Here is a 15,000-nt window from a genome sequence, read left to right on the forward strand (position 1 = left end):
AGAATATATACATATAAATATATGGATGAGCAACGACAGAGCAGCATAGACAAGATGCAATAGATGGTATAAAATACAGTATATACATATGAGATGAGTAATGCAAATATGAAAACATTATTAAGGTGGCATTATTAAAGTGACTAATGATCCATTTATTAAAGTGGCCAATGATTTCAAGTCTGTAGGTAGGCAGCAGCCTCTGTGTTAGTGATGGCTGTTTAACAGTCAGATGGCCTTGAGATTGAAGCTGTGTTTCAGTCTCTCGGTCCCAGCTTTGATGCACCTGTACTGACCTCTCCTTCTGGATGGTAGCAAGGGTGAACAGGCAGTGGCTCGGTTGGTTGTTGTCCTTGATGATCTTTTTGGCCATCCTGTGACATCGGGTGCTGTAGGTGTCCTGGAGGGCAGGTAGTTTGCCCCCGGTGATGCGTTGTGCAGACCGCACCACCCTCTGGAGAGCCTTGCGGTTGTGGGCGGGGCAGTTGTCGTGCCAGGCGGTGATACAGCCCGACAGGATGCTCTCGATGGTGCGTCTGGAACGGCTTGGGTGGTAGACTAGGTAAAAAAAGAAAAGATGCCCCCTATCTCACTCTTTCGTTCTCCCTTTCTGTCTCTCTCTCTTATCTCTCTTTCTCTGTCATCCCCCACTCTCTCGGTTGAGATGACTGTTCTCATGGCAACGCAGCAGATTGCTTGAAAATCGCTGTGGTTGTTGGGTGCCATGGCAACACATTACATATGACGGGGAGTCTTCCTCTGTTGGGGCTTCTGTTAACAATCATACATGTCACCCATGGTGACTGACACACGTCTCAGTCAGCACAGTTCAGTAGAGCGCCACACTCCACACACACCTGCACCTGCACTTGGTTAACATGGGTGGCAACAAGTGGGTGTTCCTTTGGGTGGCGTTGCATTCTTTGGTTTCCTAATTGAAATTCTAATGTTAGGCACCTACTGCTAATCCCATGTTGCATGCGCTTTACAGTAGTACAGTACCACACGTTACGTGGCAGGCATTTTCAGGGACGCTCTGTATTGGATGCGTACAGCGCTTCGAAGGCGTGTTAGATTCAGTCAAATACATACTGCGTAGTGACAAGGTGTAGTAGGATCTCGCTTTGTCATCTTCATCATCATCTGTCCATTGTTCTTTCCCCTCATTGTTGAAATGATCTGGTGCCCTCCCTCTCTCTCTGTTACTGCCAGTTAGCTGTCTCAGGAATCTCATTAAGCACACATTTAACTCCGCACGTTGCTGCCCTCCCTCTCTCTCTCTCTGTCTCATTTATAGAGTATGTATTTATTTCCTGGACTAGAATTGTTTCGGAGGCTGGCAGAGCATTGCCATGGAGACGGCGGCCGTATCTGCAGCAACCAACACACCAGAAAGGAGAGCGATCAAAAGAGAGAGAGAGAGAGAGAAGGGCGAGGGTGGCAGGTCACGGGTGGGGGAGAATGAGTTGAGTTTATCTGGCAGTGGCACGCACTTGTCGACACACATAGTACATACTGATACTTATTCACACAAGCACTTTATACATTATGACTCTCTCTCTCTACTCTCTACTCTCTACTCTCCCGCTTTCTCTACACTGTATTTCTATTCCCTCTGCCCATTCTTACTACTCTCTACTCTCCTCTCTCTCTACTCTCCTCTTTCTCTCTCTCTTCGCGCTCTCTCTCTCTCTATTCTCCCTCACTACTCTCTCCTCTACTCTCTCTCTCCTCTCTCTCTTTTCTCTCTCCCTCTACTCTCTCGCTCTACTCAACTCTACTCTCTCTTCTCTCTCTCTCGCTCTCTCTACTCTCCCCCTCTTTCTCTCTACTCTTTCAAATCTCTCTTCTTTCTCTCTCTCTCTCTCAAATTCAAATTCAAATTCAAATTCAAATTCAAGCTGCTTTATTGGCATGAAAAACATTGTGTCAATATTGCCAAAGCAACAATGTATACAATATACATTGTAACAAAATTATAAATGATAGCAAATAATAATATAAAATGGTAGTAAATAATAATACAAAATTAAATACAAAAATAATAACAATAAAATGGTAACAGTCTACAGTAAACATTAATAATTATAGTAATAACAATAATAGTAATAATAAGTAAGTTACTGTTTACTATGCAGATGTTATTATTCAGTGTCCCTCAGGCTATCTCTCTCTCTCTCTCTCTCTCTCTCTCTCTCTCTCTTTTCTCTCTCTCTCTCTGTCAGAAGTGTGTGTTACAGACTCTCAAAGTGGATGAGCTGTGCTACGGTAGCTTAACTTGTTGTTAACTGACTTGCCTAGTTAAATACAGGTCCACAAAAACTGACCAAGCAACCTCAGGAACATTAACATACAATAACTCAGGTTCTCAAATTCAATGCCTTCATGTCTTCTGTGCATTTGTGTGTGTTTCTGCAACCATGTTCTCATTTCCACTGTGTACATTAGGGTTTGCAGTTGATTTAGACCCGAAAATATGCGGTTGGGTCATTCCACCAATTCGTTGCCTTTTGAGAAGTTTAACGTAGTCCCCAAAAAACATTTGATTTCACATCATTTTAACATAAAGAGCACATGTTCAAATAAAATAAAATGACCGTAACAGGGTTTACCGTAACAGGGTTGACCGTAACAGGGTTGACTGTGTCAGGGTTGACCGTAACAGGGTTTACCGTAACAGGGTTTACCGTAACAGGGTTGACCGTAACAGGGTTGACCGTAACAGGGTTGACCGTAACAGGGTTGACCGTAACAGGGTTGACCGTGACAGGGTTGACCGTGACAGGGTTGACCGTAACAGGGTTGACCGTAACAGGGTTTACCGTAACAGGGTTGACCGTAACAGGGTTGACCGTGTCAGGGTTGACCGTAACAGGGTTTACCGTAACAGGGTTGACCGTAACAGGGTTTACCGTAACAGGGTTGACCGTAACAGGGTTGACCGTAACAGGGTTTACCGTAACAGGGTTGACCGTAACAGGGTTGACCGTAACAGGGTTGACCGTAACAGGGTTGACCGTAACAGGGTTTACCGTGACAGGGTTGACCGTGACAGGGTTGACCGTAACAGGGTTGACCGTAACAGGGTTGACCGTAACAGGGTTGACCGTAACAGGGTTTACCGTAACAGGGTTGACCGTAACAGGGTTGACCTTAACAGGGTTGACCGTAACAGGGTTGACCGTGTCAGGGTTGACCGTAACAGGGTTTACCGTAACAGGGTTGACCGTAACAGGGTTGACCGTAACAGGGTTGACCGTAACAGGGTTGACCGTAACAGGGTTGACCGTAACAGGGTTGACCGTAACAGGGTTGACCGTAACAGGGTTTACCGTAACAGGGTTGACCGTAACAGGGTTTACCGTAACAGGGTTTACCGTAACAGGGTTGACTGTGACAGGGTTGACCGTAACAGGGTTTACCGTAACAGGGTTTACCGTAACAGGGTTGACCGTAACAGGGTTGACCGTGTCAGGGTTGACCGTAACAGGGTTTACCGTAACAGGGTTGACCGTAACAGGGTTTACCGTAACAGGGTTGACCGTAACAGGGTTGACCGTAACAGGGTTTACCGTAACAAGGTTTACCGTAACAGGGTTGACCGTGACAGTGTTGACCGTAACAGGGTTGACCGTAACAGGGTTGACCGTAACAGGGTTTACCGTAACAGGGTTGACCGTAACAGGGTTTACCGTAACAGGGTTGACCGTAACAGGGTTGACCGTAACAGGGTTGACCGTAACAGGGTTGACCGTGTCAGGGTTGACCGTAACAGGGTTTACCGTAACAGGGTTGACCGTAACAGGGTTGACCGTAACAGGGTTGACCGTGACAGGGTTTACCGTGACAGGGTTTACCGTGACAGGGTTGACCGTGACAGGGTTGACCGTAACAGGGTTTACCGTAACAGGGTTTACCGTAACAGGGTTGACCGTAACAGGGTTTACCGTAACAGGGTTGACCGTAACAGGGTTGACCGTAACAGGGTTTACCGTAACAGGGTTTACCGTAACAGGGTTGACCGTAACAGGGTTGACCGTAACAGGGTTGACCGTAACAGGGTTGACGATTTCATTTTAAATCAGCCATAAATCCCCTTGTGATGTGAAATGGAAGCTTGTTATGTGCATCAGGGAGTGGCAACTGAATGCAAGCTTCACAAAATAATAGAGAGTGTTGAACATTTCTAGCCTGTTCATCTATGGGTAAACGGTTAATGCCCAACCCGCTCAATTTTCCAACACAAAACACCAGAAAATTGCCAAAAAGGGTAGAACCATGATTTGACTATTAGATGATTAATGTTTGTTTAGAATATTGTTTTCACAAAGCGATAGTTTCAACGTGCGTAAAGGCCCCGACGTAAATGAATCACTGATCACGTGAGATAAACACTAATGTTAAGAAATGACTTTGTCAAAGCAACAAAGTAACGAGGGCTTCATTATGTAAGATTATGACAGAGCGCGTTAAAAAGTCACAGGCGGGGCACGGAGGGACGTGTCAAAACGATCGATCTTCCGTTTATTGATTTCTCCATGTGGTCTATATTAAAAAGGGCACTTCATTTAACCTTTCTGATCTCCCCATCCCGGATCCGGGTTCGTGAATACAGACTCAAGCTCATTACCATAACGCAACGTTAACTATTCATGAAAATCGCAAATGAAATGAAATAAATATGCTAGCTCTCAAGCTTAGCCTTTTGTTAACAACACTGTCATCTCAGATTTTCAAAATATGCTTCTCAACCATTGCAAAACAAGCATTTGTGTAACAGTATTGATGGCTAACGTAGCATTTAGCATTAGCATTCAGCTGGCAACATTTACACAAAAAAACAGAAAAGCATTCAAAAAAATCATTTACCTTTGAAGAACTTCAGATGTTTTCAATGAGGAGACTCTCAGATAGCAAATGTTCAGTTTTTCCTGAAAGATTATTTGTTTAGGACAAATCGCTCCGTTTTCTGCGTCACGTTTAGCTATGAAAAAAACCCTGTATCCAGGATTGTGTAAATCTATCAGCAAGCTCATTAGCATAACACAAAGTTAACTATTTATGAAAATCGCAAATGAAATGAAATAAATATGCCATCTCTCAAGCTTAGCCTTTTGTAAACAACACTGTCATCTCAGATTTTCAAAATATGCTTCTCAACCATAGGAAAACAATAATTTGTGTAAAAGTAGCTAGCTAGAGTTAGCATTTCGCGTTAGCATTTAGCGTTAGCATTAGCGTTAGCATCCAGCACGCAACATTAACAAAAACATAAAAGCCTTCAAATAAAATCATTTACCTTTGAAGAACTTCTGATGTTTTCAATGAGGATACTCTCAGTTAGATAGCAGATGCTCAGTTTTTCCAAAAAGATTCCTTGTGTATTAGAAATAGCTCCGTTTTATACATCACATTTGGCTACCAAAAAAAATCCATAAATTCAGTCCTCAAAACGCAAACTTTTTTCCAAATTAACTCCATAATATCGACTGAAAACATGGCAAACGTTGTTTAGAATCAATCCTCAAGGTGTTTTTCACATATCTCTTCATTGATACATCGTTCTTGGAAACATGCTTTCTCTCCTGAATCCCAGGAGAAAATGCCTGCACCTGAAGATTACGCACAAATTTAGACAAAGGACACCGGGCGGACCTCTGGAAAATGTAGTCTCTTATGGCCAATCTTCCAATGATATGCCTACAAATACGTCACAATGCTGCTAAGACCTTGGGCGAACGACAGAAAGTGTAGGCTCATTCCTTGCGCAATCACAGCCATATAAGGAGAGAATGGAAAACAGAGCTTCAGAAATTCTGCTAATTCCTGGGTGATGCATCATCTTGGTTTCGCCTGTAGAATGAGTTCTGGGGCACTTACAGACAAAATCTTTGCAGATTCTGAAACTTCAGAGTGTTTTCTTTCCAAAACTGTCAAGAATATGCATAGTCGAGCATCTTTTCGTGACAAAATATCGCGCTTAAAACGGGAACGTTTTTTATCCAAAAATGAAATAGCGCCCCTAGAGCTCTAAGAGGTTAATAGAACAGCCTTTTAAAATTCAATATTGACACACAGTTTCTACTTAAAATGTCAAAGGGACGCAAAGGCAATGTTTTGTGGAACACCCGTGTTATTGCAATGTATGAATGTTACTGTAGTGTGAAACCAGAGTGTGGCATACAGTATATTAGAGTGTTTAGTGGGTAACACTTTACATCCAGTTACTCTTATTATAGCAGCAACAACATTGTGAGGTTTCTTGCCCATAGGTATCAGTCAAGTCATTGTTTTTGTTTGAGTTACGGACTGCAGCTTTAAGACATTCTTTAACCCGTGTTGTAATGGTGTAGTAACTGTAGTAACATTGTTTCCTGGCAGGTATCTGATGAACGTGACGTTCGAGGGACGCAACCTGTCGTTCAGTGAGGATGGATACCAGATGCATCCCAAACTGGTCATCACCCTGCTAGACAAGCAGAGACGCTGGGACAAGGTGAGTATCTCTCGTCTTCCTCTCCTTCTCTTTCTATGTCTCTCTCTCATTCTCTCCCTTTCTCTGGTTTCTTTCTTTGATTTCTCTCACTCTCTTTTTCTTCCTCTCTCCCTCTCTCTCTCTCTTTCTTTGTCTTTCTCTTTCTCTCTCTCTGTTTATTTAACTTTCTCTTCCTTTCTCTCTCTTCCTTTCTTCTTTCTCTTTCTCTTCATCCTCTCTCTCTTTTTCTCTCTTTCTTTCTCTTTCTTCTTTCTCTTTCTCTTCCTCCTCTCTCTTTTTCTCTTTCTTCTTTCTCTTCCTCCTCTCTCTCTTTCTCTCTCTTTCTTTCTCTTTCTTCTTTCTCTTCCTCCTCTCTCTCTTTCTCTCTCTTTCTTTCTCTTTCTTCTTTCTCTTTCTCTTCCTCCTCTCTCTTTTTCTCTTTCTTCTTTCTCTTCCTCCTCTCTCTCTTTCTCTCTCTTTCTTTCTCTTTCTTCTTTCTCTTCCTCCTCTCTCTCTTTCTCTCTCTTTCTTTCTCTTTCTTCTTTCTCTTCCTCCTCTCTCTCTTTCTCTCTTTTTATTTCTCTTTCTTCTCTCTCTTCCTCCTCTCTCTCTTTCTCTCTCTTTCATTCTCTTTCTTCTTTCTCTTCCTCCTCTCTCTCTTTCTCTCTCTTTATTTCTCTTTCTTCTCTCTCTTTCTCTCTCTTTATTTGTGTTTTATTTGTCCCTGATGATTTATGATTATGCAAACCACCCAATCATTCGTCCCTCCTCTCTCTCTTCCCTCTTCTCTTTCTTCCCTCCCCTCTCTCTTCCCTCCTCCCATCCCCAGGTGGGTAAGTGGGAGAACAGCTCCCTGTCCATGAAGTACCACGTGTGGCCCAGGTTCGAGCTGTTCTCTGATGGGGAGGCCCGGGAGGACGACCACCTGTCCATCGTGACGCTGGAGGAGGCTCCCTTTGTCATCGTGGAGGACGTGGACCCCCTCAGTGGCACCTGCATGAGGAACACAGTGCCGTGCAGGAAACAGCTTAAAATACTGTAAGACAACTAGGATCCACCTTAACCAAATACACAACCCTATACTGTATTCCCTCTCTCCTATTGATCATATATTGAGTGCTGATGCCAAATTCAACTACAGCCGTTTATACCATTACCTCCTTCATGAAACAACTCAAAATACTGTGAAAACTATAGACCTATATCACTATCACAGGTGGCCGGTGGCACCTTAATTGGGGAGAACAGGCTCATAGTCATGGCTGGAACAGAATCAATGCAATGGTTTCAAACACATCAAACACATGGTTTCCATGTGTTTGATACCATTCCATTCACTCAATTCCAGGCATTATTATGAGCTGTCCTCCCCTCACCAGCCTCCTGTGATCACTATTGAATATAGACGTCAATGTTTAGGTTGTCACACCTGTAGCTCAAAATCCTATGAGAACCATAGACCAATATCTCTATTAAAAACAGACCAATATCTCTATTAAAACAGACCAATATCTCTATTAAAAACAGACCAATATCTCTATTAAAACAGACCAATATCTCTATTAAAAACAGAGCAATATCTCTATTAAAACAGACCAATATCTCTATTAAAACAGAGCAATATCTCTATTAAAACAGACCAATATCTCTATTAAAACAGAGCAATATCTCTATTAAAACAGACCAATATCTCTATTAAAACAGAGCAATATCTCTATTAAAACAGAGCAATATCTCTATTAAAACAGACCAATATCTCTATTAAAACAGACCAATATCTCTATTAAAACAGAGCAATATCTCTATTAAAACAGACCAATATCTCTATTAAAACAGAGCAATATCTCTATTAAAACAGACCAATATCTCTATTAAAACAGAGCAATATCTCTATTAAAACAGACCAATATCTCTATTAAAACAGAGCAATATCTTTATTAAAACAGACCAATATCTCTATTAAAACAGACCAATATCTCTATTAAAACAGAGCAATATCTCTATTAAAACAGACCAATATCTCTATTAAAACAGAGCAATATCTCTATTAAAACAGAGCAATATCTCTATTAAAACAGACCAATATCTCTATTAAAACAGACCAATATCTCTATTAAAACAGACCAATATCTCTATTAAAACAGACCAATATCTCTATTAAAACAGACCAATATCTCTATTAAAACAGACCAATATCTCTATTAAAACAGACCAATATCTCTATTAAAACAGAGCAATATCTCTATTAAAACAGACCAATATCTCTATTAAAAACAGAGCAATATCTCTATTAAAAACAGAGCAATATCTCTATTAAAAACAGAGCAATATCTCTATTAAAAACAGAGCAATATCTCTATTAAAACAGACCAATAGCTCTATTAAAAACAGAGTAATATCTCTATTAAAAACAGAGTAATATCTCTATTAAAACAGACCATTATCTCTATTAAAACAGACCAATATCTCTATTAAAAACAGACCAATATCTCTATTAAAAACATACCAATATCTCTATTAAAAACAGACCAATATCTCTATTAAAACAGACCAATATCTCTATTAAAAACAGACCAATATCTCTATTAAAAACAGACCAATATCTCTATTAAAAACAGAGCTCAAATTCTACTTTAAGGGCAGGGTCTAGGACCTTCATGGCATCTATAAAATGGAAGCATCTGGTTTTAGGGGAAAGCAGAAAAGAGGCAAAGCCTGAACCTGATGCTTCCGGTCTTCATCGACCCCGCTCAGGTGTTTTGGTCATTTAATCTATCTCTCCATTTCATCCTCTCATCCTCTCTCAATCTATTTGTCTTCTGATAACCCCCATCTCTTCCCTCCCTCTTTCTATATCTGGACTATGTTACTTTTCTCATCCACATTTTGTTCACGCTTCACCCTTCTTCAGTTTCTCCACTTCACCTTGCCCTCCCATAATGGATTCCCCTCATTGGCCTCCTTTTTCTCTCACTCCTTTTCTCACTCTCCTTTTTTCTCACTCCATTTATCTCTCTGAGCTGCCCTATCTAAATTCCCTGTAGCTCTTGCCTCTCATTCCTTGCCCTTTCCTCCTTTTATTATTGACATTTCATCCTCTTCTCACCTCTCCTGTCAACCTCACCATCACTGTTTATTTATTGTTTCTCCAACTCTCTTCTAATCATCCCGTACTTGTCCCCCGTCTTCTGACCATCCTGTGCCTGTCCCCCTCTCTTCTGATCATCCTGTACTTGTCCCCCTCTCTTCTGATCATCTTGTACCTGTCCCCCCTCTCTTCTGATCATCCTGTACCTGTCCCCCCTCTCTTCTGATCATCCTGTACTTGTCCCCCCGTCTTCTGACCATCCTGTGCCTGTCCCCCTCTCTTCTGATCATCCTGTACTTGTCCCCCTCTCTTCTGATCATCTTGTACCTGTCCCCCCTCTCTTCTGATCATCCTGTACCTGTCCCCCCTCTCTTCTGATCATCATGTACCTGTCCCCCTCTCTTCTGATCATACTGTACCTGTCCCCCTCTATTCTGATCATCCTGTACCTGTCCTCCTCTCTCTTCTGATCATCCTGTACCTGTCCCCCCTCTCTTCTGATCATCATGTACCTGTCCCCCTCTCTTCTGATCATCCTGTGCCTGTCCCCCTCTCTTCTGATCATCCTGTACTTGTCCCCCTCTCTTCTGATCATCTTGTACCTGTCCCCCCTCTCTTCTGATCATCCTGTACCTGTCCCCCCTCTCTTCTGATCATCCTGTACTTGTCCCCCCGTCTTCTGACCATCCTGTGCCTGTCCCCCTCTCTTCTGATCATCCTGTACTTGTCCCCCTCTCTTCTGATCATCTTGTACCTGTCCCCCCTCTCTTCTGATCATCCTGTACCTGTCCCCCCTCTCTTCTGATCATCATGTACCTGTCCCCCTCTCTTCTGATCATACTGTACCTGTCCCCCTCTCTTCTGATCATCCTGTACCTGTCCTCCTCTCTCTTCTGATCATCCTGTACCTGTCCCCCCTCTCTTCTGATCATCCTGTACCTGTCCCCCTCTCTTCTGATCATCCTGTACCTGTCCCCCTCTGTTCTGATCATCCTGTACCTGTCCTCCTCTCTCTTCTGATCATCCTGTACCTGTCCCCCCTCTCTTCTGATCATCTTGTACCTGTCCCCCTCTCTTCTGATCATCCTGTACCTGTCCCCCCTCTCTTCTGATCATAATGTACCTGTCCCCCTCTCTTCTGATCATCCTGTACCTGTCCCCCTCTCTTCTGATCATCCTGTACCTGTCCCCCCTCTCTTCTGATCATCCTGTACCTGTCCCCCCTTCTTCTGATCATCCTGTACCTGTCCCCCTCTCTTCGGGTCATCATGTACCTGTCCCCCTCGCTTCTGATCATCATGTACCTGTCCCCCTCTCTTCTGATCATCCTGTACCTGTCCCCCCGTCTTCTGATCATCATGTACCTGTCCCCCTCTCTTTTGATCATCCTGTACCTGTCCCCCTCTCTTCTGATCATCCTGTACCTGTCCCCCCTCTCTTCTGATCATCCTGTACCTGTCCCCCCATCTTCTGATCATCCTGTACCTGTCCCCCCTCTCTTCTGATCATCATGTACCTGTCCCCCTCTCTTCTGATCATCCTGTACCTGTCCCCCTCTCTTCTGACCACCCTGTACCTGTCCTCCTCTCTTCTGACCATCCTGTACCTGTCCCCCCGTCTTCTGATCATCCTGTACCTGTCCCCCTCTCTTCTGACCATCCTGTACCTGTCCGCCATCTTCTGATCATCCTGTAGCTGTCCCCCCTCTCTTCTGATCATCCTGTACCTGTCCCCCTCTCTTCTGATCATCCTGTACCTGTCCCCTTCTCTTCTGATCATCATGTACCTGTCCCCTTCTCTTCTGATCATCCTGTACCTGTCCCCCATCTTCTGATCATCCAGTACCTGTCCCCCCATCTTCTGATCATCCTGTACCTGTCCCCCCTCTCTTCTGATCATCCTGTACCTGTCCCCCTCTCTTCTGACCACCCTGTACCTGTCCCCCTCTCTTCTGACCTTCCTGTACCTGTCCCCCCTCTCTTCTGATCATCCTGTACCTGTCCACCCCCCGTCTTCTGATCATCCTGTACCTGTCTCCCCTCTCTTCTGACCATCCTGTACCTGTCCCCTCTCTCTTCCGATCATCCTGTACCTGTCCCCCCCCCCGTCTTCTGTTCATCCTCTACCTGTCCTCCCTCTCTTCTGATCATCCTGTACCTGTCCCTCCTCTCTTCTGACCATCATGTACCTGTCCCCCCTCTCCTCTGATCATCATGTACCTGTCCCCCTCTCTTCTGATCATCCTGTACCTGTCCCCCTCTCTTCTGATCATCATGTACCTATCCCCCCTCTTCTGATTATCCTTTACCTATCCCCCCTCCCTTCTGATCATCCTGTACCTGTCCCCCTCTCTTCTGATCATCCTGTACCTGTCCCCCTCTCTTCTGATCATCCTGTACCTGTCCCCCTCTCTTCTGATTATCCTGTACCTGTCCTCCTCTCTTCTGATCATCCTGTACCTGTCCCCCTCTCTTCTGATCATCCTGTACCTGTCCCCCCTCTCTTCTGATCATCATGTACCTGTCCCCCCTCTCTTCTGATCATCCTGTACCTGTCCCCCTCTCTTCTGATCATCATGTACCTGTCCCCCTCTCTTCTGATCATCATGTACCTGTCCCCCTCTCTTCTGATCATCCTGTACCTGTCCCCCTCTCTTCTGATCATCCTGTACCTGTCCCCCTCTCTTCTGATCATCCTGTACCTGTCCCCCTCTCTTCTGATCATCCTGTACCTGTCCCCCTCTCTTCTGATCGTCCTGTACCTGTCCCTCCTCTCTTCTGATCATCCTGTACCTGTCCCCCTCTCTTCTACCTCTCTTTGATTGGCCCCAATTATTTTTGCTCTTTGACCCACCTGGTCATTGATTTCTTCCTGTGTCCCATTATCCTAATTTTTCTCTTTCCTCTCTTTCTTTTGCTCTTCATCTCACTCTTATCCTTCTATTTCTCTCTGTGTGTCTCTATCTCCCTTTCTCTGTCATTCTCCCTCTCCCTCCCTCTCTCTCTTATCCTCCTATTTCTCTCTGTGTGTCTCACTCTACCTCTCTTTTTCTGTCGTTCTCCCTCTCCCTCCCTCTCTCTCTTATCCTCCTCCTTCAGTTTTTTTCTCCTTCTGTTTCAATTTCAATTTTCAATTTTAAGGGTCTTTATTGTGGGAAACATATGTTTACATTTCCAAAGCAACTGAAATAGATAATAAATAAAAGTGAATTAAACAATTAAAAAAATAACAGTAAACATTACACTCACAAAAGTTCAAAAATAAGACATTTCAAATGTCATATTATGTCTATATGCAGTGTTGTAACTATGTGCAAATAGTTAAAGTACAAAAGGGAAAATGAATAAGAAAATCTCTCTCTCAGCAATCAGACAGTACCTGGCCAGTACACCAAGCGCTGCTGTAAAGGATTCTGCATCGACATCCTGAAGAAGATCGCCAAGCAGGTCAAGTTCACCTATGACCTCTACCTGGTCACCAACGGAAAGCACGGCAAGAAGATCAACGGCACCTGGAATGGAATGGTCGGGGAGGTGGGAGTTTGTCCGTTCTTTCTCACTCACTTTTTTTCTCTTTTGGCGTTCTGACTCTTATCTCCTTATTTCCAGATCTGGGTTCAATTAGTATTTGAAATGTGTTCAAATACTTTGACTGTTTGATTGATTGAGCCTGCCTGAAGTGCTAGGAGGGCGGGGTTTTCACGTGTGGGACTATTCTATTGCTTCTATCGCGCCAGACAAGCTCAATTGAGCGCAGCACAAAGGATTTTGACAGAAGATGAATACTATTTGAACCCAGCAGGTCTGATTTGACTGCCTCTATATCCTAGCCTGCGGGGGGCTTTGATCCGCTCATTTCAAGTCTGGGAGAGAAGAGGAGAGGATGCTCTTCATCAGACTCAGAGAGGGAGAGTTAGCAGTGGGAAGAGCCTCGGGGAAAGCCCCTACCTCGCCGGCATTAATTCCCATATTAAATCACATAGCACGTGTTAGATACAGCACTGAACTGCATCCTCTATGAAAGGATGTCCAAGTTAAACGACCGCGGGTGGGACGAAGAAACGAGTAGCCTTGCCTGACAACTGATCAACGTTGTGTTTGTATATCAGGGACAGAGATGCTGAGGAATGGATTCCTCTGGCATTATAAAACCTTGACTGGATTCTGTAGTAAAACGACAGGGAGACGTGTCAACGTAGGCACACCCGGCTTATGCAAATGCACAGGCATGCCTGTTCTCATCATCTAAGTACGCGGCTAATGATTTCATTTAGATAGGAGAGAAGGAGGGAGCCAAAGATAAATGAGAGAGAGAAATGGGCACAAACAAATGAAAAACATCAGGAGGAGGAGGGAGAGAAGAGGGAGAGAGCAGAGGGGAGGGAATAATTCATGCTCACTCTGCTATGTGTTTACCCTGTTAACACAGCCTGTTGTGGCCCACTTTTATACACTGCCCAAGGCCTCAGGTATTAACAGCTAAATATACCTGTAGAGACTCAGAGCAGGGACGGGAGTGAGTGAGTGGAGGGAGGGAGGATTAGAATATAGGGGAGAGAGCAGGGGAGGGAAAGGTTCGTGGCAAGAACAGAGCTTTTTCTAGTTGTAGTAGTGATTCACTATACAGAGTAGTAACCCAGTTTCCTTCTCCTTCATTATTTTTCACAGTCACGTTTCGTATCAGATCTAAAATGGCAGTGTATGTGAAGGGAAAAGGTGACCTCTCATTGATATACAGTAGTCTACAGTTGTAGTATAAAGTAGTAACCCAGTTTCCTGCTCCTTCGCCGTTTCTCTCGGTCCTGTTTTGTATCAGATCCAAAATGACCTCCCGTTGACCTGTTGTCTCTCTGATTGACTCAGGTGGAGCAGAAGAAGGCCCACATGGCCGTGGGGTCGCTCACCATCAACGCGGAGAGGTCTGAGGTCATTGACTTCTCCGTGCCCTTCATCGAGACGGGGATCAGTGTCCTGGTCTCCCGTAGCAACGGCACTGTCTCCCCCTCCGCCTTCCTTGGTGAGAATCAGAGTACCACTGGCACCTGGTGTTGATGGAGATGCTTCACATCCATATGTCGTGACTTGACTTTAACATTATTCTGAAGACTGTTATTTATCTAATTAGCTAACTATGTTTAATTGTTACCCAATTAAATTATTCATGTAACAATTAACTCATTAGGGTCTGGGGCACCATGAGAGCGTTTCTTTAAAGAGTTATCACATCACCTATCACATCTATAAACAGTCAACTTATTAATCATAACCTTGTATTCTATCATCATTTTGAACAGTCGTAACGTCCTTGCATCTGCAAATACCCGAGCCTTACTTATGATTCAGTATTACACAAATTGGTTTCATTATTTATTTTTTAGCTAATTAAATGGGAACACATGATAAAAATACACACTCTGCACCAGCATTTGCCTGGAGAC

At 43.8% G+C, this 15,000-nt stretch overlaps 1 protein-coding gene across 2 annotated transcripts in view; it reads left to right on the forward strand.

The window, feature by feature from the left end:
* LOC110495101 (glutamate receptor ionotropic, NMDA 2B) overlaps nucleotides 1-15,000 on the forward strand; it is a 119,680-nt gene that overhangs the window by 75,309 nt on the left and 29,371 nt on the right. For both annotated transcript variants that reach the window (XM_036949373.1, XM_036949372.1), the window contains exons 7-10: nucleotides 6,382-6,496; nucleotides 7,305-7,513; nucleotides 12,928-13,096; nucleotides 14,426-14,579. In XM_036949373.1, the coding sequence (XP_036805268.1) occupies nucleotides 6,382-6,496; nucleotides 7,305-7,513; nucleotides 12,928-13,096; nucleotides 14,426-14,579 (647 nt within the window). The remainder of the gene's footprint in view (nucleotides 1-6,381; nucleotides 6,497-7,304; nucleotides 7,514-12,927; nucleotides 13,097-14,425; nucleotides 14,580-15,000) is intronic.

Source organism: Oncorhynchus mykiss, chromosome 17 (genome assembly GCF_013265735.2).
Source record: "Oncorhynchus mykiss isolate Arlee chromosome 17, USDA_OmykA_1.1, whole genome shotgun sequence".
NCBI classification, from domain to species: Eukaryota; Metazoa; Chordata; class Actinopteri; order Salmoniformes; family Salmonidae; genus Oncorhynchus; species Oncorhynchus mykiss.